Source organism: Ictalurus furcatus, chromosome 13, assembly GCF_023375685.1.
Source record: "Ictalurus furcatus strain D&B chromosome 13, Billie_1.0, whole genome shotgun sequence".
Classification (NCBI taxonomy): Eukaryota; Metazoa; Chordata; class Actinopteri; order Siluriformes; family Ictaluridae; genus Ictalurus; species Ictalurus furcatus.
The window spans coordinates 8,828,364-8,856,135 of NC_071267.1; the positions used below are offsets into that span (position 1 = coordinate 8,828,364).

The window sequence follows — 27,772 nt, forward strand, 5'->3', positions numbered from 1 at the left end:
AAAGAACCCCCCAGAAAATTCAAACGATAGAGTGTGCTTTGACGTTCTCATATGAACCCGTCACTTCATTCTCATCCCCTCTTCTTATGACCCACGGCTCCCATCCATAGGAGTAAACAGAGATGGACGGTGCGTTTCGTAGCGTTCCGTTTCATCTCCACGTCCTGCTTCCGAGTTTCAGAAAACTCCTTCTATCACTCAGCTAGCTGGTCGCCCATCAGCAGCTAAACCGACAGCGGTAATTCATCTGAGCTAACCGTGTTTGGTGTGGAGTCACCGGACGTATCGACGCTTTCAGAGGAACGCCACGCCATCCACGTCCGAAAAGCCTCAGTGTGCCATTTGATCTGGCACCGAGAATCTGTCCGAGCTTCATTCTCACACGTCACGGAAATGACACTTGACGAAGCGTTCGTGCTGGACACAGGCAGGGAGGCTAACACAGAATAGGGTGGGGAAAAAAAAAAACCCAACCAGATGAGACTCTAACTCTCCTGGCCAAGGTAATGTATTCCACACTAAATACGAATTTTGTCGCTACACCCGAATAACCAGCGGGAAATTGCGGCCTATGTTCCGGCTGCGTAGAAAAATAAAACACGATTATTCAGATGCTCTGACTATTTCTTTATGTTTCACACGATCATTTTTCAGAGGCTGTGCCGGCTGTATTTTTATTTATTTATTTATTTATTTATTTATTTATTCGTACTCTGTGCGAGGAAACAGATTGTGCGCATTCATTTTAAAGACAGCGCTGCTGTTCGGTTAAAGCATATGAAAAAGACACTTAGAGACGTGTGTTTACAGCGAGTAACCAACCCAAACAGCCATTATTTTTGCAAAACGATCATTTCATTTTCCTTTGAAAAAAAAATGGCACCAGGCTCCCGGTGCCCATACAGTGGAGCTCTGTGGCTCTGCTTGTTTGCTTTTTTCATTTTTATTTTTTTTTATTTTTTTATAGTCATCATGTTTTGATTATTGGCAGGCCCATCTGGAAGTTTACAGGGCTTATTGTCCACTAATCTGCTCATATCGTTATTCCCCCTATGACTAAAGCATGGAGCGGTGCCAGCGTTTTTTTTTTTTTTTCTTTTTCTTTTTTTTCCCCCCCCTAAATCCACAAGCCGTGTATTGATGTGGAAAAAGTCTGTTAGTTTGCTAATAACAGTGACGCAGGTTTTCTGTGCAGTGTTTTTCTTGTACATGAGGAAAAGAGACATGGGTGGGGGGGGGGGGGGGAGTTGAAATAGTACGCGCGGTAAACTTTTTCAGTCCTGTTTGTTTTTCATCGCTTTGCTCCATTTCCGTTGCTACCAGCAGATTAGATGCGTGATCCAGGGAGATAGTAGTAATGGCAGCTCGGTTTATAGGGCAGCGCGGACGTCTCCCGGGCCTGACCTTACAGGAAGGGAATATTTTATTGTGTGCGTCTGAAACAACATTCGAACGTGTCTTTAGCATGGTGGTGGTGGGGATCTGAAGAGATTTATGAACATGAAAAATCATTCTCAAATAGCGGAAATTCAATTAAAAACGATAGTCCTGTTGCATTAGTGAGCCCCTCCACCTCCAGGCAAGCATTGTGGAATCATGCATTTATACCTGACGAGGCTGAGTGTGTCAGGGAAAAAAAAAAAAGCACAATGTGGCTTTTTATGGTCTGTGCAGTGCCAAGCCCCATTCAGTCAGGATGACTAATCTGTTATTATCGCCAGCCAATCATTTCGCATCGGGCAAGCAGCAGGACTGGGGGTTGCGAAACTCAAGAAGGCTTCCTTTCTTAAATATTAAACACTCTGGGTGTTTTTTTTTTTTTTTTTTTTACACACATACACACTCTATATCTCAGGTCTAATTAATCCCCTTATTTGCCGGAGGATTCCTCACAGCATTCAGCACGCTGCTTAAGTTTTCTCAAATCCGAAAGCGCTGTGCGCTGCAGAAATATCCTGCATGTGAAGTGTTTAATTATCCTCAAATCCGATTTAGTTTGGCTCCGATTAATATCGAGTTATTTATGTGTGCTAAGATGTAGCTTAAGGTTGTAGATGTTTCTTGTGAAACACAAAACGTGTGTGCGCGCGCGCGTGCGTGTGTGTGTGTGTGTGTTCACCCTCCCCCCCTCTACCCCCATCATTGAAAAGGAGCCTGGCTGATTTGTAGCCTGTTGCAGGGATGAAATCAGTTGTTGTTGTTTTTTTTTTTTTTTTTTTTGCAGTGAGTAATGCGTGTGACAGATTTCCCGCTGCGCCCGCACCACCTGACGTCACGCTGCCCAGGAAGCTCTCAGTTCCACGTTTATCCACGCTGTCGCCGCTGTCGGCGATGAATCAGCGGACCACCCCTTGACGCTCTTGACCTTCAAATCCTGTGCGAGCCCAGAAATCAGCGCGTATTATATATCCGGCGCGTTCAAGCACGACGTGGAGCTCTATAACCGTCTATAACATGAAAATCGGTCCGAGAAAAATAGCATCTTGATCGTTAGTAGCGGGTAATGACTTCTCAGCTGCGTTCGTGGAATAGCAGGAATTCCATTGCAGATGAATTTCAGCAGTGTCCTGCTGTAGTAAAAGCCGTTTGTTGTCAGTGACGGTGCCCTCGTTTGCTTTCCGCCTATTTCCAATATATATGTATGTATATATATAAATGAATGCGGCGTGACGCTTAAATTTGGCACTTGACACATTTAAAAAGTGGGCGCCATTACTTTATCAACTGTAATCAGGCTCAGTGTGTGAGTAAAGCAAAAAGCTTGGCTCTTTTTTCCCCTACAAGGAAAATAGGAAGCAGCAGTGATCCATACAAAATTGAAAGTCCTTTTTATAAGCACGTTTTTATTTTCTTGTGTGTGTGTGTGTGTGTGACAGCTCCTATAATTATGAACGATTTCTTCTATGGGCAGTAATTGAAAAGGCCTTGTCTGCCAGCATCTGTGGAAGACGCAATCGACACAATGGCACATTGATAGCATGGTATCTTCTTATCCCCTCCTGGCATCTAATCCTCTCCTTTTGTGTCACATCCTAAATACTTTTTAATTGGCTTCGTTGAGTAAATGCTATTCTTCAGCGCTATTCTCTCAGCTCAGTGTAATCATTTCTCCCACTCACGTGCGAAAATAGAGAGCTGCCATTGTTCTAGCGCGCGAGAACCTAACGTGACGTTTTCTTAAGCCGGCTCGCGCGAATCGTTCAGACGCCTACGTCACTCGTCTTTCGCGTCCGATTTATTTATCCGTTGATTTTTCCGGGGACGCCCGAGAGAGGAGTTAATACATATTTAAATTGCTTATTAAAAAAAGCGGGCCGCGAAGAAATATTCGATTTCGGCGTCATGAGATTCTGTGAGATTCACGGCTAATTCCGTTAGCCGTTGCGTCGCGTTTCGCCTCGGATTAAGTCTGAGATATGATCGGATTTATACAGTTCAACGTGTCAGGATCCATTACCGGACCTAATATGTAATATTCTGTCTCAAAGTGTAATGGGAGTTTAGTTTATCTTTGACTCATCTTACAGTAGTAATCATTATAAAAGCTGTACATGAAGTGTACTATGTTACTAGAAATCTTAATGACCCTGTGAAATCAATCGACGGGTTGAATTTCCACTGAATCAGAAAGTCAGGGTGGGATGTATCGAGTGGCTCCTCCCCCTTTGTAAATCGCCAACAGCGTTTAGTTTACCTCAGCCCGGGCTCGCTGTCTGTCAAGTACGGCTTAGGAGCGAGATCGATGCGGTGGATTCACTTCTTAACCCACGTGCAGTTGGAAAACTGAATAAAACGTGCGTTCGAACAGACACGTTCACGACCCGTGCTCGCCGATACGATTTCTCTCGCTCAACGACGGCAACTTCGGCAAGGTGATTTTTATAAGGTCGGGGGCGGGACACTTCGGATTCTAGAGAGCATTCGATTGGACGGAAAATCTGACGAGAAACTGCAGTGCAGAATGATGTCATCAAAATTGTTGGTCCATATTGGTGGTAAAGAGAGACTGTAAATTTTGAATCCATATGACTTCTTGTGTCATTGTTTTGGAGTGCACTAGCTTATAGATAACCTTAAACCTTATTATGGTTTTGAAACATGCCTAATTTTGTTTTAAAGGTCTCATACAATAGATTTACACGCATCTGAGATCAAAAAACACTTTAACGTGCTCATAATTTAAACTGCAGCATTACCTTTTCCCCCCCAGTGTCACAAACGACTCATTCAATGATCCGTTCTCAAGGATTCATTCTAAACTTCTCCTTTCAGAGAGCATACTCTGCTCTGATTGGTCAGATGTCCCAGTCTGTTGTGATTGGTCTACCGCTGTCAGCGAGCAGCTGATGAAGACTAGAGGCGGGGTTTTTGTTACACACCTATGTAGGTTAGTACAGGAAGTAAGTCTGGAATCACTAACGACTCGATTCAGCTGTTCACAATCGGTTCCTTCTTTTGGGAGTCAATAACTCGGTTTGTCATGCGCTTTGATTTTTGAAACTTTGCAGACGTTTTTACATTCACAAACAACTCTATAACGCACTACATGAAAGGTAATATCTGAAAAATCATAATAGGTGCACTTTGAGGCTGACATATTCATACTAAAAGCCACAAAACTTCGCTTTTGATTTCATGGGGACTTGATGTGTAGAACCTATGACTCACAAACTCACAATTTAAACTGGTGGGTTTTAAACTGGAAAATTATATACCGGATGATACAATGATACAATTCCAGCGCAATCAGAAAAATCCATGCCAACTCCCATGACTTAGATTCTTATAATATAAAGCTCTGGTCTTTTCAGTCTGTGTCCAGAATAAATGCGCTCATTGTGTTTCATGAAAGATGCATTTCAGGGATGGAGAAATCAGTAGCCCGGGCACCCGGAACAAGACAATTGTGTTTACTATTAGGCTATTATTATTATTATTATTATTATTATAAATTTTTTTTATTTTCGTAGTCGCACATGAACAAGTGCGTTCAGTATGTTACCGGTCATCATTGTTGGTTTTTTTTTTTGTTGGTTTTTTTTTTTTGTCTCTCATTAAAAGTCAGAGAAAGACAAGATCCTGCTCTGTAGTGACTTTCACAAATAAAACGTTTCCTATTTAAACAAAATGTGTTTCATGGCTCCTGTCACAACAACGTAAGATTCTTGATCCGAATCCCACCAGCTGCTGCACAAAACACATCCTCAGAGGTGCGATTTGCCTTACAGTAGAACGGTTCTCAGAAAAACCCGAGCAAGTGCACTGCAAAGCGTTCATACAACTCCTGCTAGCACAACATGCACAATCTCCTCATAGTTATATATAGCAAGATACCAGTATAGACACTAACAAGTCCTGGGTAATATCTTGTGTGCATTATGTGAAGACAATGCACCACAACTCATACGCTGTGAACTCTGAAGTGGAAATTCGGAATTACATCATTTCCGACCTCAGTACGTTCGAGATACGTTTGAACGCCTCCATGTTTGTCTTTGGTTAAAATCTGGTTAGCACGTTTGCCTCGCACCTCCAGGATTGGGGGTTCGAATCCCACGTCCGCCCCCGTGTGCGCGGAGTTTGCATGCTCTGTAGGCTGATTGGCATTTCCACATTGCCTTAGTGTGTGAATGGGTGTACGAACGACAAACTCCAGACCCCCCGGCAACCATGTGTCGGATAAGCAGTACGGAAAATGGATGGATGGATGGATGGATGGATATGTTTGTATGTTGATATGTTGTTCTAAAGCAAACATTAACTCATTTTAAAGTACAGAAGTGCTGCTTTGTTTTACTGTTGCTCCCCTTTCGAGGTTGGTTGAGGAGACCTTCCAGACATTCCGAGTAGGAATTCTGTGTTGACGGTGCGTGTTGTTTTATTTGTTGTTGTTTTTCCTACTCGAAGGTCGACATTGTAAATGTCAGTCTAAAGATTTGCGCTTCTTCTTTCTTTTTTTTCCTTTTTTTTTTTTTGACAAGTGGTGCAAACCCATTGTGCTTCCTCAAACACTTTCTTAGAAAAGCATAGCGACTGTGTGATAATTTCTGTCTGTGTTAATGCACTTAACTAACCAGCTCGCTATATATTATTACATTATGTTAGCCAACAGTTTTTGCCCAATCAGTTAGGTTTCCCACTAAGCGCACTGGCGCTTACAGTATCTCACAAGAGTGAGTACACCCCTCACATTTTTGTAAATATTTGATTATATCTTTTCATGTGACAACACTGAAGAAATGCCACTTTGCTACAATGTAAAGTAGTGAGTGTACAGCTTGTGTAACAGTGTAAATTTGCTGTCCCCTCAAAATAACTCAACACACAGCCATTAATGTCTAAACCGCTGGCAACAAAAGTGAGTACACCCCTAAGTGAAAATGTCCAAATTGGGCCCAATTAGCCATTTTCCCTCCCCGGTGTCATGTGACTTGTTAGTGGTACAAGGTCTCAGGTGTGAATGGGGAGCAGGTGTGTTAAATTTGGTGTCATCGCTCTCACACTCCCTCATACTGCTCACTGGAAGTTCAACATGGCACCTCATGGCAAAGAACTCTCTGAGGATCTGAAAAAAAGAGTTGTTGCTCTACATAAAGATGGCCTAGGCTATAAGAAGATTGCCAAGACCCTGACACTGAGCTGCAGCACGGTGGCCAAGACCATAACAGGACAGGTTCCACTCAGAACAGGCCTCACCATGGTCGACCAAAGAAGTTGAGTGCACGTGCTCAGCGTCACATCCAGAGGTTGTCTTTGGGAAATAGACGTATGAGTGCTGCCAGTATTGCTGCAGAGGTTGAAGGGGTGAGGGGTCAGCCTATCAGTGCTCAGACCATACACCGCACACTGCATCAAATTGGTCTGCATGGCTGTCGTCCCAGAAGGAAGCCTCTTCTAAAGATGATGCACAAGAAATCCCGCAAACAGTTTGCTGAAGACAAGCAGACTAAGGACATGGATTACTGGAACCATGTCCTGTGGTCTGATGAGACCAAGATAAACTTATTTGGTTCAGATGGTGTCAAGCGTGTGCGGCGGCAAACAGGTGAGGAGTACAAAGACAAGTGTGTCTTGCTTACAGTCAAGCATGGTGGTGGGAGTGTCATGGTCTGGGGCTGCACGAGTGCTGCCGGCACTGGGGAGCTACAGTTCATTGAGGGAACCATGAATGCCAACATGTACTGTGACATACTGAAGCAGAGCATGATCAGTATGCAGTATTCCAGCATGATAACGACCCCAAACACACCTCCAAGACGACCACTGCCTTGCTAAAGAAGCTGAGGGTGAAGGTGATGGACTGGCCAAGCATGTCTCCAGACCTAAACCCTATTGAGCATCTGTGGGGCATCCTCAAACGGAAGGTGGAGGAGCACAAGGTCTGTAACGTCCACCAGCTCCGTGATGTCATCATGGAGGAGTGGAAGAGGACTCCAGTGGCAACCTGTGAAGCTCTGGTGAACTCCATGCCCAAGAGCGCTAAGGCAGTGCTGGAAAATAATGGTGGCCACACAAAATATTGACACTTTGGGCCCAATTTGGACATTTTCACTTAGGGGTGTACTCACTTTTGTTGCCAGCGGTTTAGACATTAATGGCTGTGTGTTGAGTTATTTTGAGGGGACAGTAAATTTACACTGTTACACAAGCTGTACACTCACTACTTTACATTGTAGCAAAGTGCCATTTCTTCAGTGTTGTCACATGAAAAGATATAATCAAATATTTACAAAAATGTGAGGGGTGTACTCACTTTTGTGACATACTGTATGTTTGCCAGATAAGTGATTTTATTCAGTATTTAGTAATCTACAGGGTGTCCCAAAAGTCTCCATACATAGGGGAAATTAACACTTTATGTTAAAATCCATGGCAGTTTGTCCACAGCTTCCTGATCCGGCCATGAGAATGATTTCACTACGTTCTTCTTTTGTCAAACGCATTCTCAAAGGCTATCTGGGAAAAAATTACACGTGTGTGTATATACGTGTGTGTGTGTGTGTGTGTGTGTGTATATGTATATATATATATATATATATATATATATATATATATATATATATATATATATATATATATATAAATATGAAACATTTTGGAAGACATTTTACTAAAAAGCGTTAATTTCCCCTATGTACAGAGACTTCTGGGATAGCACTGGCATCTTTACAAGGACTTAGTGAAATTTCTAAACGTATAAAAGTTATAAAAACGATTTTACTGAAGAAACGCAAAACTCCAGCTTCAATTTGACTTTATCACCATACCACCGTGCTGCAGAACTTTAAGCCAATATTTGAGCTGGACGCTCAATACACAGTAAAACACACACACGCGCGCACACACACAAAATAAAACCCCCTAGCGCTCAATACATTGTAAAACACAAAACCCAAGTTCACTGATATAAAATAAGACTGCCTTGAGTTATTTGCAGTTACAGATAGCGTTAGTGTTGCTTGAACAACAGGATCACCTGAGGCAGTTCATTTCCATGAAACATTTGAGTAAACTTAACTTCTCCCACTCGAGTTTTGAAAAAAACAAAAAAAAGACAAATCCATCTGTTATTAATGCGTTTTGGCGCTTCACCCATATGCTCCTTGACTGTGTGATTGAGATAATTGCAGCCATGATGTAATATCCTGTACTCAACGCACAGGCTTTTTTTAGGCTTCTTCATGTCTGAGGTCAACCATATAACGTATTGCTATAATATAATTTTGGGGTGGGATATGAAACCAAAAAAAAAAAAAACCCTCACTGAGGTTGTTTTTTTTTCTTTCTGCAGTACAAGTATTCAGTTGTTTGGTTAAGGAAAGTGTTTAAACAGACTTGATTTTTATTCGATATATAGGCCACACGGTTTTATGCTGCACCTGGGAATACCAATATAGCATTAGGTTAACTGTATCGCTATTTCAGCTTTCCTTATCACTGTGTATCATCCGCTCTCTTAATCCGAGCCGTTCTCTGCTTACCATCTTGGGAACAGAAGCCCACGAATTCCATTACCGAATTAGTAATGTTAATGACTTACACGGACGGAGTTGTAAATTAGGAATATAACACGCTGTTTTGAAGTCTCTGGGATCGTTTGCCGTTCCAAATACGTTCCGTACAAGACCCGTTGCCGTTGAAAGTTTAGCAAATTAGTCATCAGCAACGCAGGTGTCCGGATTGCTTGAGGAAACCTGGCACTTTGGCTCGTTCATACGGAGCAATGTCGAAAGCCTCGGGCGCATATGGGACTCACCAGACCAATAAAATATCACCACGTGACATAAATCAGAAAGAAAGTGTTTTTGGATATTGTGTGTGTGTGTGGGGTGGAATATTCCGGAACAGCTCCGGACTGGACCGAGGTGAATAAATAGCTGTATTATGGACATACAGGAAGCAGTGTTGAGCAACCCGCGATCTATTACGCTTAGATCTTTCACTGTTGCTCTTGGCACATGAAGCACAATCGCACAAATTTAACAAGCGGGTGAGAGCGTTTTTCGGTAATCGAGCCCAGGCACAAACTCACGATGGGTTCTTTTTTATTATTATTTATTTATTAATTTTTTCCCCCAGGCACCCGCTTTCAATTGAAAGTTTCCTCGCAGTCCGGTGAAAATATCTCAGGCGTTTCAGGACAGAAAGACAGGCACGGCGCTCTAAATAGGCCGGGCTTGTCCTCGGGAGAGAATGAGGCGAATCTGAGACGTTTTAAATACGAAACGCTTGATTATATTTAAGTACGGGGGACGACAGTGGAGGGCAACTGATTATCTGCATGTATTCTGCGCGCGTGATTTACTGGCCACATCTTACAGGGGAAAGAAAGACGGACAGCTTGAGAGGCCGATGTCCTGCTGCTCGCCGCGTCCTAGCTTTTTATAGAGGTCGCGCACACAGAGGACAATTCACGAGGAGCGCGAAGCAGCAGCAGCAGCAGCAGGGCATCTGAACAGTCTGCAAAGCTAAAACATAAACCAGCACATTAATAATAGCGCAGCAGAGCGTTGCATTGCTAGATTTGTTCAGTATAAATAGATTCGTCCTAGTTTGCGTCCAAAGCTATTCCTAGGCCGACATCGTGTCGTTTCAGTGCACACAGTACTGTAGCTCAGCCGTAAACATGCTTTTTAGCATTTCAGCCATTTTATGATGCATAAAAGCAATTACTTCCTGTTGATGACTCAAGTGTTGCACTAGGCAAATTGAATATACTGATGCTATTTGGTTCAGATTACCCCGTGGTTGATTTGTGGTTAATAATCATTGGAAATTAATTACACGTTAACACCAGCACTAAATCGGAAATCTTGCGCGTGTACATTTCGTTTACCAGATAAACTGCTGGGGGTTTTTTCCCCCCCCCCTTCCCCCCCTTCCCTTGCTTCATAGCATTGTAATACCACACACTCATGTACACACGGACGTTTGAGATCCAGCACACAAAACACATCACTTTGATTCATGGGTTTATGACCGAAGTGTAATTGTGTTAGCCGTTATTGACGAGAAATATTTCATTAAAACCGTTGCCGTGGAGATGACACATTTTCTCCCCTTCCGTCACGGCGTTTCTCAGCGTGCAGCACGCTACTATCAATACTAATGCATGCCAATAACCTTAGCATCAATGCTCGTCCGCTTTAATAGGCTGCAGTAACGAGTACATATAATAAGCAGCTTCTGTCAAAAATATTCAGCGTCTCGGTCTGTATCTCTTCATTTCCGTCTCTCTCGCTCTCGAGATCTCTGTGTTCAAATTAATATTTTGACCTGTGCTTTTCAAAGAGACAGGCAGCTATTAAAGCTCATCCATCAAGCCCGATTCACTCGACGGTGAGAAAGCGAGGGGTACGGTTGGTGCCGAGGGTGAGACGGTCCTGGAATGCACCACGTGGAGATGACACCAGCGTTTCACTTGCTGGCAATCCACCAGGCCGGTAGAACACCCTGGGAGTTGTCTTTCTTGTAGCTTAGCTCGGGTGTAGCCGCACCCAGGCTTGCGAGGGAAGATGGCAGCTCCGATATCGAACAATGTCTTAGCAAGCGCTCAGGTTTTGTTTTTGTTTTGTTTTTTTTGTTTTTTTTACAAAAAAACCAAATCAGAGGATCTTTATTTGTGTTTTCGTGAAGAAAGAACGCAAAGCATGAGCAGACACATTTTGAGAGCGTTAACAAGCCGACTGCAGATGTGGAGATACTGCACTGTAAACTTCCATAACAAGCTCAGGCAGATACTGCAACCAGGACACAGCCATTATCAGATGTTTATCTAGGACGTGTCGTCTTCCATGAGCCAAAAATGATAATTAAAATGTAATCTGCACTAACATTTGCTTTTATATACTTTTGAAAGAAAAAAAAAAAAAGTGGCGTGGTATGAAATCGGCGAGTTTGTGTGCTTTCGCTGCCTTCGACCGGTGGTTTGTTTTTGTTTTTGTTTTTTTTCCCCCGACAATTTTATAACTTGACATTCTGTCCCACTGGGTAATAAGCAAGTCGTATATTTTCCACTTCTTTAACAACCAGCGAAAACAATAGCTCCCTTTTAATCCGAACGTTTATTTTCCTCAGTGCTTTTTTGTGTCTAAAGTCGCAGACCCTCAGGCCTCCGTTCTAAACTTTTATAAGATTAAATAACTAATGATTATTAGCATTCAGACATGCTTTACCACATACATCCTGCATTTTAGGTTTAATTGGCCCTCTTTGGCAGGGGCGCCGAGTAGAGAGGTGTTATGTAAATATATTCCCACAGAGGGCCATTTGACATTTCGTGGAGCACTTGTGCTGTAAACGAGGAGAACACTGCCATATTTAAAGAAACAGAGTCCCTTTCCAGGGATGCGATAAGACGTGCGAGGCTTTAGACAGATCCGATGGGTTGATTTGGTGACCAATCAGCGCCTTGTGCTCTCCTCGTGACAAAGGCCTCTTGTCAAGGCTATTAAAGGAAAATTGCATAATGCAATTTCCAGTCCGCTCTAATGATAGTGCAGTCCTTCCCAATTAAATACCAAAGAGATAAGAATGGCTTTCTTTAGGGAAAGGTTTGATTTTACGAGTCAAATGACTGTGGCTGATTTTTTTTTTTTTTTTCTTTTTCTTTTCCGCTTTCTCTTTTCCCCCCACCATCCGCTCTGGCCCCAGGCATAATCTAATCAGGAAAATGTATGCAGACTGCCCAACGATTAACACAGGACTCCGGGACCAAATTGCGAATAGAAAGCAGAATACGGCCTGGTTCACACTCGACGCACGGATGCAGAAGCGGCAGCAACACGAGCGCCACCGTGAACATTTGAAAGATTAAAAGCCGCCTAGCAGTACTCGAAACCGCACAGCGACGTTAAACTCACTGAGGTGTTTAACGTGTCTTTCTTAAAACTTTCTGCCGTCGTCATGATCGTTGTCATTATTTATTCTGGGCGGCTGTGGTTCAGGTGGTAGAGCGGGTTTTCCGCTAATCGCAGGGTTGGCGGATCGATTCCCGGCCCACGTGACTCCACATGCCGAAGTGTCCTTGAACCCCAAGTTGCTCCCGATGGCAAGTTAGCGCCTTGCATGGTAGCTCTGCTACCATTGATGTGTGTGTGAATGGGTGAATGAGACACAGTGTAAAGCGCTTTGGAATCGCTAAGGTTAAAAAAGCGCCATATAAGTGCATTACCATTATATGTCTCAAAATCAAAAACTAGGACCCGCTGGTATTGCACCACACAGACACGTCACATGAATCTCTTTGTGACGTCTAAAGACGTCACAAACGATACTCAAAACTCCCGCAAGGCCACGTGCCAAAACCCGTCTTACGTACATGTAAAAGCAAGCATGAGCCACACTCGAAAGAGGGCAAGAGGAAAAACTGGGGAAAAAAAAGTAAATGAAGTGCTTTTCTATCGATGTGTGGAGGTCTGTGCTTGCTACAAAGGGACAGTTTCCACAAAGCGAAAGCCACTATACTATATACAGTGCTAAGCGAATTGGCCAATTTCACTCACCACTTAGAGGAAGTGAGTATGTGCACCGCATCTCTGCATCTGCCTTAAGTGGCTCTAAGACATGCAATAAAAGTCCTATAAAAAGATAAACACGGCACATCAAAGAGCGTCATGTTGCTTTTTCTGTCCAGAGCCTCTCGAGTTCATTTAAAGTTACCCGAATTCCTCTAGCCAGGGGCTCAAGCACAAAAGCCCGTTGTCGATGGACTTCTCTCTACAAACAATAAGAAAAACCATGACGTTTTTTTTTTTTTTTTAGGTTGAAAAAGCTCCAGTATTTGCTCCGGTATTTACTAATGAACTCATAACCCTGAAAAGAACCGTCCTCTATGCACCTGGCTGTTTTTCAGGATTCTGAATACTTGTCCAAATCCAAAGTCTTTTGACCATGGTGACAGATGTAAACTCACTTAGTCGAGTGGATTGTGTTTTACAGCTCCTTGGCAGCTCCTCCTAAGCTGCTGACATATCTGAAGCACTCCAGTCTATTGAAGGCTGCAAGCAGCTGAGGTTTTTAGTGCCATGTTATTAGAGCCCATATTCTGAACGTGGGTTTTATCAGGGGTATGATTTGTTTTTGTTTGTTTTGTTTTTTTTCTTTATATTTACGTTTTTGACACAACTGAGGGATCTCATGACTATAGCAGGAGTTACGCACTATCTTGCCTTGAGCTCTGATTGTACAGGACTGACTGATGGAACCCTGCCAGCGGTCTACTTTTTAATTTTTTTTAAATTTATTGCCGATTCGAACAGACGGCTGTCATGTTAAAACAGTAAAATATTATATCTCGCGTGTCTGTGCTTCAACCCAAGGAAACCGTCACTCATCACTATCATGTTAGACAATCTATATGAGTTCAGGTTGTGCCTCCTCAGGCTTCTGAAATACCACAGGCCTAGTAAGATATATGGAGACCATAGGAGAAGAAGGCAAGAATCAGCAGTGACCTTTTTTGCACTGCGCAAGCTGACTTAGCGATTTGCAGTTAATTCACGCTTCAGCTGTAAGAAACAACACGAAAATATCACTCGACCCTTGAGCAAGTGGAACTGTAGAATTTTTTAAAAATTTTTTGGAACGTTGGCCTAGTCCGCAACAGATCGTACATTTTCTGATGATCTTTCTTTCTCTGTGTGCGTGCAGGTGATGATGGCGAGGATAAGAGGGTCCTGGTGCTAAGCTATCCACAGTACTGTCGCTACCGCTCCATCATCGCACGGCTCCGTGAGCGGCCTGCCTCGCTCCTGACGGACCAGGTGGTACTAGCTCTGGGGGGTATCGCTACGCTCACAAGCAGCACTCAGATTCTCTACTGCAGGGACACATTCGAGCACCCCACACTGCTGGAGAACGACAGCATCTGCGACGAATTTGGTAAGAACCCTTCACTCGACGACAGTTGGTTTGAAACTTCTCTCTGATCGAGAGTTGACGGTACCAATCGGTGTACGTACCTTCTTTAAAAAAAAAACAAAACAAAAGTTGGCTGGTGAAATTACTGGTGGTGAACGGCAGAGTTGGGAAGATCTGAAGTGGTCTCTGAGAAAGCAGCCGGGCTGAACGAGTGAGTGATCAAAATGATGGTTGAATTGATGAATAAATGGATGGAGGATAGGGCAGGCAGGTGAAAGAATGAACGTATTGACAGATGATGGCATAGACAGAAGTCGGAGATGTTCAATCAGAACGCAATAAGACGTAAAATAGGTGGATGGATGAATGGATAAGAGGGTAGATGGGTGAATGATGAACTAATATGATGGAATAGATGGATGGCTCCAAGATATAGAAATAAGACATTTTAATACTAGTTGTATCGAATGGATGGATGGATGGATGGTTGGATGATACATGGATAAATGGTGGGGTGAGTGGATGGAGAGATGTATGGATTTAAGGAGAACTAGAGGAATGAGTTAATAGATAGATTGAGTTTTTTATATATATATATATATATATATATATAGATTGGCGAGTAGATAAATGAAGAAATGAATATATTTTTGTTGGAAATAAAAGGAAGCATGGATGTATTAGATAGATGGATGGATATGGTGCATGAATAGATGGGCATTTAATGGATATGGAATAAAGAAATGGAGGAATGAAGCATGGCTAGATGGGAAAATGAACGCATTGTGGGAAGGATAAACAGGCACGTGTAGATTGATAGGCGGATGAATGACATGACGCATGGATAGAGGAATAGAAGGATGGATGGATGATGGATGGATGGATATGGACATGGCTAGGCAGAAGGATGGAGGATGGATATAGTGCATGAATAGATGGACATTTAATGGATATGGAATAAAGAAATGAATGGATGCTTGGATGGATGGATAGATGAATGAATGGAGGAATGGATAAATGGATGCAGGGATGAATGAAGCATGGCTAGATGGGAAAATGAACGCATTGTGGGAAGGATAAACCGGCACGTGTAGATTGATAGGCGGGTGAATGACGTGACGCATGAATAGATGAATGGATGGAGGAATAGAAGGATGGATGGATGGAGGAATGATTTAACGGAGGGATGGATGAATAGCTTGATGGACAGATGAATGAAAGGATGGATGATGTGGTACATGATTAGACGGATAGATAGTTGAACAGATGAGTAGGTGGGAGAATGAAAGTAACCGCCTACATAAGTTTCTGATGGATGAACTTCCACGATGCTCTGATCAAACCAGCATCTCCGTGAAGGTTAATCACATGACGGCTATTAAAGCGTCTCAGGAGAGGCTTTGGCGAGGCAGTGGGCACTGGTGCTGGCACATCAGCAGGCATAAACGACTTGTAGCCAGTTTGTTCACACAGGCGATAATTAAAGCAGACACACGGTTGGGTTTTAGCCTGGCAAGCCTGGCCAGCTTTCCAGCCTCAGCTTGAACAAGAGAACGATAGATGAATGAGACGGGCGTCCCCCATGACGTACCAGTGATCTTTTACCCCTGAGGTCAGAGCCGGGCTTTAAGGTCTGTCAGTCTCTGCCACGGCTATGAAGACGTCTGTCTTCCGTTTGCTTTGATCGTCCGAGTGTTGTGTTGTTGCTCGCCGTCAGCACTGCTTTTAAAAGTGATACAGCCACTGGCACACTAAAGGGAGCGCTTGTTTGCAGCTTGAACTGGTTCTCAAAACACTTTTACGTGACAAGCAGGACTCGCTAATATTGCGTTTTTGCTCGTAAGAGACATATTACTGACTGACAGCTGGTTACCCGAGTTGTTAGAACAGCGCATTAGGAAGCAGTGAAGAAGGAAAAAAAAACATTCCTACCTTAACCAGTAGAGTCAGGCGTCACCACTTAACACGAATGCAAATCCACTACTGTTGTGCCATACTAATTATACCACAGAGCGTTTGAATTCTCAAATCTAAAGGCGTTGAGTCATTTTCTATAACAGCAGCTGCGACACAAATGCCAGCTTGTAATTCCAATTACTGTTTTATGTTAATGCGTTATTGTTTCTATAGTAACAACTCATTCACAGGGACATGTACTGCAGATGCTGCACATCAACTAAGGCTAATAATAAACAGCTTAAGAAGACATCTTGTTGTTGAACAAATATATGACCGACACAGCGAAGTTTCCTGTAAGGAGACATTTATTTAGCGTTTATGGAAGGAGTTTCCAGTGCAAGCACTTAGGCCCTGTTCACACTAGTGCGTTTTCGTTTTAAAACGCATAACTGTTACTCCGGCGTTTCCGTCCCTCGAAAAACAGAGACTTGGGTAAACGCCGAAGACCCCGTTTTAGTTTGAAAACTCCGGGCTCGCGTTTCAGTGTAAACACACCAAAACTTTTGAAATTGAAGGCGTGGCTTTGCCCACATTCGCCCCCCTGATTGGTTCTTCTGGATCACTGCGTATCCTTCCCTGATCCGCCAAGCCCCTACCATACGCCCATTACGCTACCTTGATCGTATACACAACAACACGGAGACTGAACCGCAAGCTTCGCTGGCTTTGTCGTCATTCTCAGCAGCCATTGTGCAGTTCGATTCTGCATTTTATAAAACTGCAGCTGCCTACATGCGCAAGAGGCGAGCTACGATTCGAGCGATCAGCAACGAATCTCATTTCGAGCGGCGTAAGACCTACATGGAACGCCGGTTTGGACTAGCAACCAACTTCCTGTTTACACTTGTGTGCATGAACGGTCATGTGACATGCGTATTCGGTCGTATAGTGTGGACGGAGATCGTTTTCATTTTAAAACGAAATCGCACTAGTGTAAACAGGGCCTTAGTAAGTTTTCAGGACAAAAGACATTGCGCATTTTGATTTCTCAGTAACATAGCAAGCTGAGTTTCTTTTTGTCTTATTAACCATAAAAGAATTAAAGAAAAAGTTCGCCTCACGCCTCCAGGGTCGGGGGTTCGATTCCCACCGTGACCCTGTGTGTGCGGAGTTCGCATGTTCTCCCCGTGCTGCGGGGGTTTCCTCCAGGTACTCCGGTTTCCTCCCCCAGTCCAAAGACATGCATGGTAGGCTGATTGGCGTGTCCAAAGTGTCCGTAGTGTATGAATGGGTGTGTGAGTGTGTATGTGATTGTCCCCTGCGATGGATTGGCACCCTGTCCAGGGTGTACCCCGCCTTGTGCCCGATGCTCCCTGGGATAGTCTCCAGGTTCCCCCGCGACCCTGAAGGAAGGATAAGCGGTATAGAAGATGGATGGATGGATGGAATTAAAGAAAGAAAGCCTGACAAATGAAAAGGGCTGTTTATAGCTGCTATAACACAAGCGATAAAGGGAGATCGCTCGTCTCGTGGATGCTTGACAACATTAAATGTATCTATAAGCGGTTAAAAAGCACAAAGTGTCATTCGTTAATCATTTAAAAATTGCCAACGTTGGCAAATCGCTGTTGTGTAAGAAGGATAAAACACTTCAGGACGTCCTGTTTCTGGAAAACAAACCCACCCCGTCATGAATTATTTTCCTACACCATGTCGTGCTTTATTCCTCACTCAAAAAATACAGTAGGTTTAAAAACAATAATTAATGAGACGCTCGAGTCTGCGAATAGCAGATGATCTTTTTATGTGCGAATGTTTGTGTCCTTTCATATCTGGTTCTATTCATACACCCAGACGTATCTTTTTTGATTTATTTTTTGATCTCTTTCTTTCTTTACAGTTATGATGAATGAAGAGGAAGTATTCATTTTGAGAATCGACAGCAATGTGACAAATATCAATTAGTAGCTCTCGCCTCATCCGCCAACGTTAAAACATGATCATACCGTCAACGATAACATTTCTTTTATTCTGGTACTGCGTACTCTGCCCTCGAAAAAAGGTTACTGTACATGGCAGTTCTTTGGATTTATGTCCAAGCAGAATCCGCTTTCAAGTCTGCCAAAAAGATCAACTCATGGGTGGCGAGGCGAGCAGGTTTTTTTTTTTTTTTTTTTCCTCTCACTCTAGGGCTGTTAATGTAATAACTTAGAACAGCAGCAGCTTTGCGTAAATGGCTCTCAGTGTACTTAATGGGTTATCTCTTGCATATAAAGGACACATGATTTGGCTATGAATTACAGGAAAATATCAGATGTGCAATCTGGGTTTTGTAATAGACAGCACTATTTGGTACGCGTGCATTCAGAGCTTGTTGAAAACCCCAGCACACTTTGATCAGAACGCGGTTCTTCGCGGCCAAGCATTAAACAGTGCTCGTTATAACAAGCCATCATCTTAGTTAACTTAAGGGTGTGTTACGTATTAAGCTCTGAACCCATGCGCGTGAAGTCATCGCTCGTGTAAAGGCATAGATGTGATTTTGGCTGTTCTGGAGCACATCAGAGCAAGCGCGTTGAGAGAAATCATAGGGGACAAGGAAGAAATGAAAACATGGAGTGGTTTTTTTTTTTTTTTTTTTTTTTTTTTTTTTCCCTTCATGCCCAGAGTGAAGGTTACTTGGTGGAAAATCTCCCGTGTTAAGCCTAACCATTAACTTTACAGAGAAAGTAACGTGGCTTCCAGAGCCTTGGCATTCGAGAGGGCTGTCCGATGGTTTTGAGAAGGTTCCAGTACATTAGAGAGAGTAGCGGCCAGCGCAGAGGGTTACGTTTCAGGAAAATGTGGCGGGAATGGTGTAGCTCGCCCGCTCGTCTTGCTCAGGCGTATTTTTTAGTAAGTCGATCCCGAAGCCTGCCGCCAATTGCAGTTTCATCTGCTCCGGCTTTTAACGGAAATGTCCGCCGCCCGCCCGCCCGCTCTTCTGGCCCACGCGTCAGTCTCTCTCTCTCTCTCTCTCCGTCAAGCAGACTTAAAAGGCTGCTTAATTGACTTAAAGGTCTTACTCATACACGAGTGGAGAAACATGTTAGGAATGTAATTAGAACCTGTGGAACCCCATTTTTGCTTGCCATTGTAATGCATTGTATCGTGCGCCCCGTAGACACTCCGCTCCTCAGCATTGTCTGACCCTGGGTCACGTGACTCCCGATGACAGCCCGAACAATTACGGCCGCCACAGTCCTCTCCGGCCGCGGCGTACTGCAAAGCCAACTCTAATAGCCATGCCTCCTAGTGCAAGAGACACCACCGCCCTGTTTAGGAATAATAAATTAGAGAGACATAAAAACAAACCACAGTTCCTCTTCCATGAAGGACACGGTCTCTGAAAAGCGCAGAGCAGGGAAAAGAGAGAGGATTGAAGTGTCTCTTTAGATAGGTAATGGTAATGGGGGGGACTATTGAAGAGTGTTTTTTTTTTTTTTGTGTTTTTTTTTTTTTTTTTTTTAAACGTGGAAGCTCTGTAATGGCCGTGCTGTTATTCCCCCTCTCCTGATTCATTTCCTGTCTCTGAGGACATTTATTTTTAGGAAGTCAGTATTATTATGTGGGCATATGCTTAATGATTGCAGTGTGAAGCACAGGCATAAAAGCTGCATTATGGAGTGAAGAGGGTTTTTTATTTTTTATTTTTTGCACTGTGGAACGTCAGAGAGAAAGAAGACATTAATGTTCTCTAGTCGTCAGGACACATGTTTTGTACCAGATGATGAGATGTCTGTTAACGCTGGATCTTTTTCTACATGTATCCAGGCTTCGGTTTTTCTTTTTCCATAGTGTGACAGGAATGTAGTGTATCTGATTAGAGCATGATTGGTGCATAGCAATGAGGATGGAAATGAATGATAGCCTGTTGTTTGGGAAAGAGAGGAGGCAACTCGCAACGCAGCCCATAGCCCCATTGTTGTTTATCATCAAGGACCCTCTTGTGTCGCAGCCACTGTTCAGAAGTGTTAATAATTTGTGCTTAAGTAAATCAAATTGCAGGCCAATGGCGCGCTCTTCGGGTCCGCAGTTTGCGGAGCGAGCACTCCGATTTCATCCTCTGCCTCATTTAGAGGATGTGTTTACCACATACACGGCAATAAAAATGGGTCATTTATTTTCCTCCCATGGAAAAAAAAAAAAAAAAAAAAGCCCTAGCAATGAAGTGTGTGTATATGTGGGGCATGTTTTTATATCTTGATGGGAACCAAGTGGCATCACGAGGATTACAAACATCACACAAGTTGTTTGGAATGAAAAATTCTTTTTTTCAGCTTTTTTAAAAAAAGTTTTTTTTTAAAAAAAAGGTCAAAACACTTCTATAGACAAATGCAAGCGGTTACTAAGGTTACCAGCTGAGGTTAGATTTAGATGTAGACACAGCCACATTAATAATTGTGTCAGTGGAAGATCTTGATAAGGATAGTAAGACAAATGTGTGTGTGTGTGTGTGTGTGTGTGTGTGTGTGTGTGTTGGTTAATTTCGCATCCATGTGGCCAAGTGTGTCTTTTGGAGAAGATTTTAATAGGCATTTCGGAGAACGGGGTTTGATTGATACCATATTTTGGAGAAGAGCGGGGACATCTGCGTGCTGCGAGTGAGCTTGTCGAAGAGAATATTAATACTCCAGATATTTTTCATCGCTTTTTAAAGCGCCAGGCATGGAGAAGTACGGCGGCTCGACTCGGGGCCTTAGAGGAAGTGGGCACCGGCTTCTCTGCTCGACCATGTGGCTCACGGCGCATTTGAATAATTAGATGCAGGGGAAAAAGATTTATTATCCCAGGCGCATACGGAAGAAACTGTTGGGGTTTTTTTTTTTTTTTTTTTTCTTTTCCCAGAATCTTGAGAAACATCAGACAGCCCTCCTTTCCCCGCTTCATCCCCTGCGCTGTTTCATCAAATAAGGGAGGGAGGAAAAATACGAAATGAAGTAAGAATTACCTATTACCCAGTTCCTTTTGCAATCGGATCCGGTTCTCAAGCTTTGGCGCTTGCGTAAACAAAGCTTTCTCTCAAATTTGATTCAGCATCAAGTCTTTCCAGAGAATTTGACACCCTCCCCCCACCCCCCTCCCCGCTTCTATTTATATTGGATATGAAGTTCTTTGTCGTTCCCTGTGTCTTCATTGGAAATTAAATTCTGGTGTTTGCTCAGAACAAAAAAAGTATTGCAGTTAAGTAGTGCAGCAGGGAAATTTCCCAAATTCCATAGGAGATATCTTTCTCTCTCTCTCTCTCTCTCTCTCTCTTTCTTTTTTTCTTTTTCATGTTTTCTTCCTCTGTCTCTCCTCTGGCTGTACTTGGCTTTGCTAGATTTAATGCAGGTAATTAATGCCATCCAGATGTTGCAGTCAGATCCATTTTGGTGCTGCACGCTGGAAGCACGGACAAGCTCAGGCAGGCTCCATCCACACTAATCACTTAATACTCTCGAGAAGGATTGTACGAGCAGTTAAGTAAACAGTACGTAAAATGATTACTATTTTCCGTGCACAAACCGTACAATTAGCCCCAACACACGCTTTTACACTCATCGTTTGCATTAAACAGGGGTAGGGGGGGGTGCTGTAACCCTCCCTTTACCTTTCAGCTTTTTGTCCTTTTTATCGCTCTGTATCTCTAGCCTCCTGTCCGTCTGCATGGACTAGTTTTTCATTCCTCAGTGCTGTTTTGTACATTAGGTTTGATGATTTAGGTCTGGGCTTTTTTTTTTTTTGTTTTTTTTTTCACCCATTTCACAATCTGGATTGAATTACTAAAGGTCATGCATTTTTTAATAGCCCATATGCCTCATCCATGTGTCATATTAAGAATTCAAGACCAAAGCGAAGCGCTGCCTATTTTTCAATCCAAAGTTATACTTGTTTTTATTTCCATCATACTCCCGGCCTCTTCAGGGTCAGAGTGAAGCCTCCCTTTCTACCCCCCCTCCTTCTTAAAATCTGAAATCTTTTCCCCCCAGACTGTAATTTGCATAATAGTCCAAGGAAGTTACAATATTTCCCCGAATTTGGTAATGAATAACACACAGGTCATCCAGATATATATGACTGCACGCCTCGTGTGTGTGTGTGTGTGTATGTGTGAGTAGCCTGTTCATGTACTTTGTGGTTTTCTGCTGCTGTGACTCTGGGGTCAGTGTTATTAGTTTAAATGGGTTTTACAGTTTGCTATTTGCTCACGTCAAATTGTTTGCTATTCCAACAAATGCTCACTTCACCAGCAGGACCATCTGATGGAGATTCATGTAAAGCTGGCCGATATGATGATATAATATTGATATCCGTGTTATGATGATATATCAATATCAGCGATATAATAATATAATATCAGTGATACGACTATAATATTGATATCACTGATATGACTATATGATATGATTATCATATCAATATCAGCGATATGACTATATAATATCAATATCAGCGATATAACTATATCAAGATCAGCAGTATGACTATATAATATCAATATCAGCAATATGACTATATAATATCAATATCGGCGATATGACTATATCAATATCAGCAATATGACTATATAATATCAATATCAGCGATATGACTATAATATCGATACCAGCAATATGACTGTATAATATCAATATCGGCGATATGACTATAATATCAATATCAGCAATATGACTATATAATATCAATATCGGCAATATGACTATATAATATCAATATCAGCAATATGACTATATAATATCAATATCGGCGATATGACTATAATATCAATATCAGCAATATGACTATATAATATCAATATCGGCGATATGACTATAATATCAATATCAGCAATATGACTATATAATATCAATATCGGCGATATGACTATAATATCAATATCAGCAGTATGACTATATATCATCAATATCAGCAATTTGACTATAATATTGATATCAGCAATATGACTATCATAATTATATAATATAAATAATATCAACATCAGCGATATAACTATATCAAGATCAGCAATATGACTATATAATATCAATATCAGCAATATGACTATATAATATCAATATCAGCGATATGACTATAATATCGATACCAACAATATGACTATATAATATCAATATCAGCGATATGACTATAATATCGATACCAGCAATATGACTATATAATATCAATATCAGCGATATGACTATAATATCAATATCAGCAATATGACTATATAATATCAATATCGGCGATATGACTATAATATCAATATCAGCAATATGACTATATATCATCAATATCAGCAATTTGACTATAATATTGATATCAGCAATATGACTATCATAATTATATAATATAAATAATATCAACATCAGCAATATAACTATATCAAGATCAGCAATATGACTATATAATATCAATATCAGCAATATGACTATATAATATCAATATCAGCGATATGACTATAATATCGATACCAACAATATGACTATATAATATCAATATCAGCGATATGACTATAATATCGATACCAGCAATATGACTACATAATATCAATATCAGCGATATGACTATAATATCAATATCAGCAATATGACTATATAATATCAATATCAGCGATATGACTATAATATCAATATCGGCAATATGACTATATAATATCAATATCGGCGATATGACTATATAATATCAATATCAGCGATATGACTATATAATATCAATATCGGCGATATGACTATAATATCAATATCGGCAATATGACTATATAATATCAATATCGGCGATATGACTATAATATCAATATCGGCAATATGACTATATAATATCAATATCGGCGATATGACTATATAATATCAATATCAGCGATATGACTATATAATATCTATATCAGCGATATGACTATAATATCGATACCAACAATATGACTATATAATATCAATATCAGCGATATGACTATAATATCGATACCAGCAATATGACTACATAATATCAATATCAGCGATATGACTATAATATCAATATCAGCAATATGACTATATAATATCAATATCGGCGATATGACTATTATATCAATATCAGCAATATGACTATATAATATCAATATCGGCGATATGACTATAATATCAATATCAGCAATACGACTATATATCATCAATATCAGCAATTTGACTATAATATTGATATCAGCAATATGACTGTCATAATTATATAATATAAATAATATCAACATCAGCGATATAACTATATCAAGATCAGCAATATGACTATATAATATCAATATCAGCAATATGACTATATAATATCAATATCAGCGATATGACTATAATATCAATATCAGCAATATGACTATATAATATCAATATCAGCGATATGACTATAATATCGATACCAACAATATGACTATATAATATCAATATCAGCGATATGACTATAATATCGATACCAACAATATGACTATATAATATCAATATCAGCGATATGACTATAATATCAATATCAGCAATATGACTATATAATATCAATATCAGCAATATGACTATATAATATCAATATCGGCGATATGACTATAATATCAATATCGGCAATATGACTATATAATATCAATATCGGCGATATGACTATAATATCAATATCAGCAATATGACTATATAATATCAATATCGGCGATATGACTATAATATCAATATCGGGAATATGACTATATAATATCAATATCGGCGATATGACTATATAATATCAATATCGGCGATATGACTATAATATCGATATCAGCAATATGACTATATATCATCAATATCAGCAATTTGACTATAATATTGATATCAGCAATATGAATATATAATATCGATATCAGCGATATGACTATAATATCAATATCAGCAATATGACTATATAATATCAATATCGGCGATATGACTATATAATATCAATATCAGCGATATGACTATATAATATCTATATCAGCGATATGACTATAATATTGATATCTGCAATATGACTATATAATATAAATACCAGTGATATGACTATAATATTGATATCTGAAATATGACTATAATATTGATATTGTGATATGACTATAATATTGATATTGTGATATGACTATAATATTGATATCGGTGATATGACTATAATATCGATATTGTGATATAATATTGATATCGGCGATCAATATTAGCATCTCATCCTCATGGACTGCAGCAGATTGGTCAGTTCTTGCTGTGAGATGTTCCTCCACTCTTCCACCAAGGCATTTACAAGTTCTCCATCACGTCTGGGGGGGGGCACACGCTTACATGTAATTTTCCACCGCGAGGACGATCAGCTGTCCTTCCTGTCTCTCTGTAGCACTGTCTTGAGCGTCTTACATTACAGACACTGCAGTTTATTGCTCTGAACACATGTGCACTCCTCATGCCTCCCTGCAGCAGGCCTATGGCATGTTCACGCAGGAGAGCAGGAACCCCAGGCATCTTTCTTCTGGTGTTTTCAGAGTCAGTAGAAAGGTCTCTTTAGTGTCCTAAGTTTTAATGTAACTGTGACCTGTAAACGGTTCGTGTCTTAAGGCCTGTTCCACAGGTGCATGTGCAATAACTGTTTATGGTTCACTGAACAAGCATGAAAAACATGTTTCTAATAAACATCTGCAAAGCTTATCTGGATTTTACTAAATGATCTTTGACTCCAGAAAAAGAGATGTTTCTTTTATTTAGCTGAGTTTATAATGATGTAATATTAATATCAGCATATGACGATAAAATATCACTATCAGCATTCTAATATAATATTGATAACGATGATATGATGACGTAATATCAGTATATACAGGTATCGCGATGTATCTTTTGAAACATATCGATTGAAGGCAGGTGATTGAGCTGTGTTTATTTTTGTACCGACTCAAGTTTACAAGTTCCGCCAGTAGTTTGTTAGCAAGCGTAGATATTTGAAGAAAAAAACCCCCATCATATCGTGCATAGGAGAAATCTTGAAGTCTTTAAGTATTGTGATCTGAATGACTTGCTGTACCGTTAAGATATTCAATTAGAGCATGCACGTTTATATATTATTCAGCGCGTGCCAGGTCAAATGACCTCGTCTGGTGTATTTAATAGCAAAAACGGCCACAGCGGTGATTATTCTAGTTATTACTGCGCTTTGGTCTACCTTTGATCAGTTTACAGCGACCTGCTACGCTGTGGAACGTCTGAAAGGAGTTTTAATACGACTGACAGGCGCTACACTAATGGTGATCGACTCCACGTCACGCTCTCAGCTGGCTGTCGTTGCCGTGACATTTTTCAGGCAGGGCTTCGGAATGAGTTTGGACACTTGGACTCCTACATTAGTGTGGGGTTGCTTTGTTTGCTCTCCAGTCGGACCCTGTGGGGCATTTTTTTTTTTTTTTTTTTTTTTTAGGAATCGCGTACGAAACGCAGCCAGAAAAGCCTTCATTATACGACTTGGGTCCGAGAAATAGTGCGTGTCCTCTTTAGAACTTTTTTTTTTTTTTGTAATGCGCCACGTCCAATTGAAAACAAATCACCGTTCTTTTCTCCTTAATGTCGCTTCAGGGCACCGCGAGGACTTGTGCTTTCCTGACAGCTGCAAATGCTATGAAGCATTTTTATTAAAGTGCTGAGATTCCCTGAACACACACACACACACACACACATACTCGAGCACGTATTCGCTCACTCGAACAGAGCCTTAATTTGTCGTTAAACCCGAAGCGATGAGTGACATCACGGCGATCCGGCGATTGTCTGTCAAGAGAGCAGCAGAGCAGAGAACGGCCTCCCGTGGCCGCGAGCGTCCAAACAGAAAGGAGCGTCACGTCAGGCTAGACTAGCTCTGACAAGAATCCGGCGTGAGCCATCAGCTCGCATTTTTCTTCAGGATACCTTAATAATGAAGCTACTGGTTGTTTTAATCTTCCAGCAGGGCCTCGCAGATGAATTCAGGGCTGCCCTGTTGGAACGGATTATCTCTCAGGTTTGACATTTGAGGTTGCGCTGATATTTTTAGTGTCCTCCTTTGCGATTTGGACTAATTATGCCGCTGGCTCCCTTTTCGTTACAAAAGCTCATTTCTGGCAATAACTCCTCAGGAAGAGCACGAGGAGTCGACGTTTCTCGCTCCAGATCCACATCATCTCAAATTTGTTGTCTTTTTTTCAAATTTTTTTTTTTTTTTTACCATCCTTCTCCGCACTTGAAATCGGAGGAGCACCGGTGTCATTAAGTAACCGCACGATCCTCGGCATGACGCGCACGGATTCGGGATGCCGTGCAGGGAAAGGAAATATTGAGCTTGATTTTTAAGCAAGCATATCCCCCAACAGACTTCGTACATGCTAAATGAATTATTCATACCCAAAAAAAAAAAAAAGGAACCTTTCAGGACACAGAGTCCGCTTTGTAATACACCGCTACTGTAGATTTGGGTTTTAGTGACTACGTTTACATGGACAGCGGTAATCTAATTATGGACCTTATTCTGAATAAGACAGTATTCT

General features: G+C 41.3%; 1 protein-coding gene across 2 annotated transcripts in view; it reads left to right on the plus strand.

Moving 5' to 3' along the window:
- arid5b (AT-rich interaction domain 5B) overlaps window positions 1-27,772 on the plus strand; it is a 106,604-nt gene that overhangs the window by 26,030 nt on the left and 52,802 nt on the right. For both annotated transcript variants that reach the window (XM_053640519.1, XM_053640518.1), the window contains one exon: window positions 14,152-14,382. In XM_053640519.1, coding sequence (XP_053496494.1) covers window positions 14,152-14,382 — 231 coding nt within the window. The remainder of the gene's footprint in view (window positions 1-14,151; window positions 14,383-27,772) is intronic.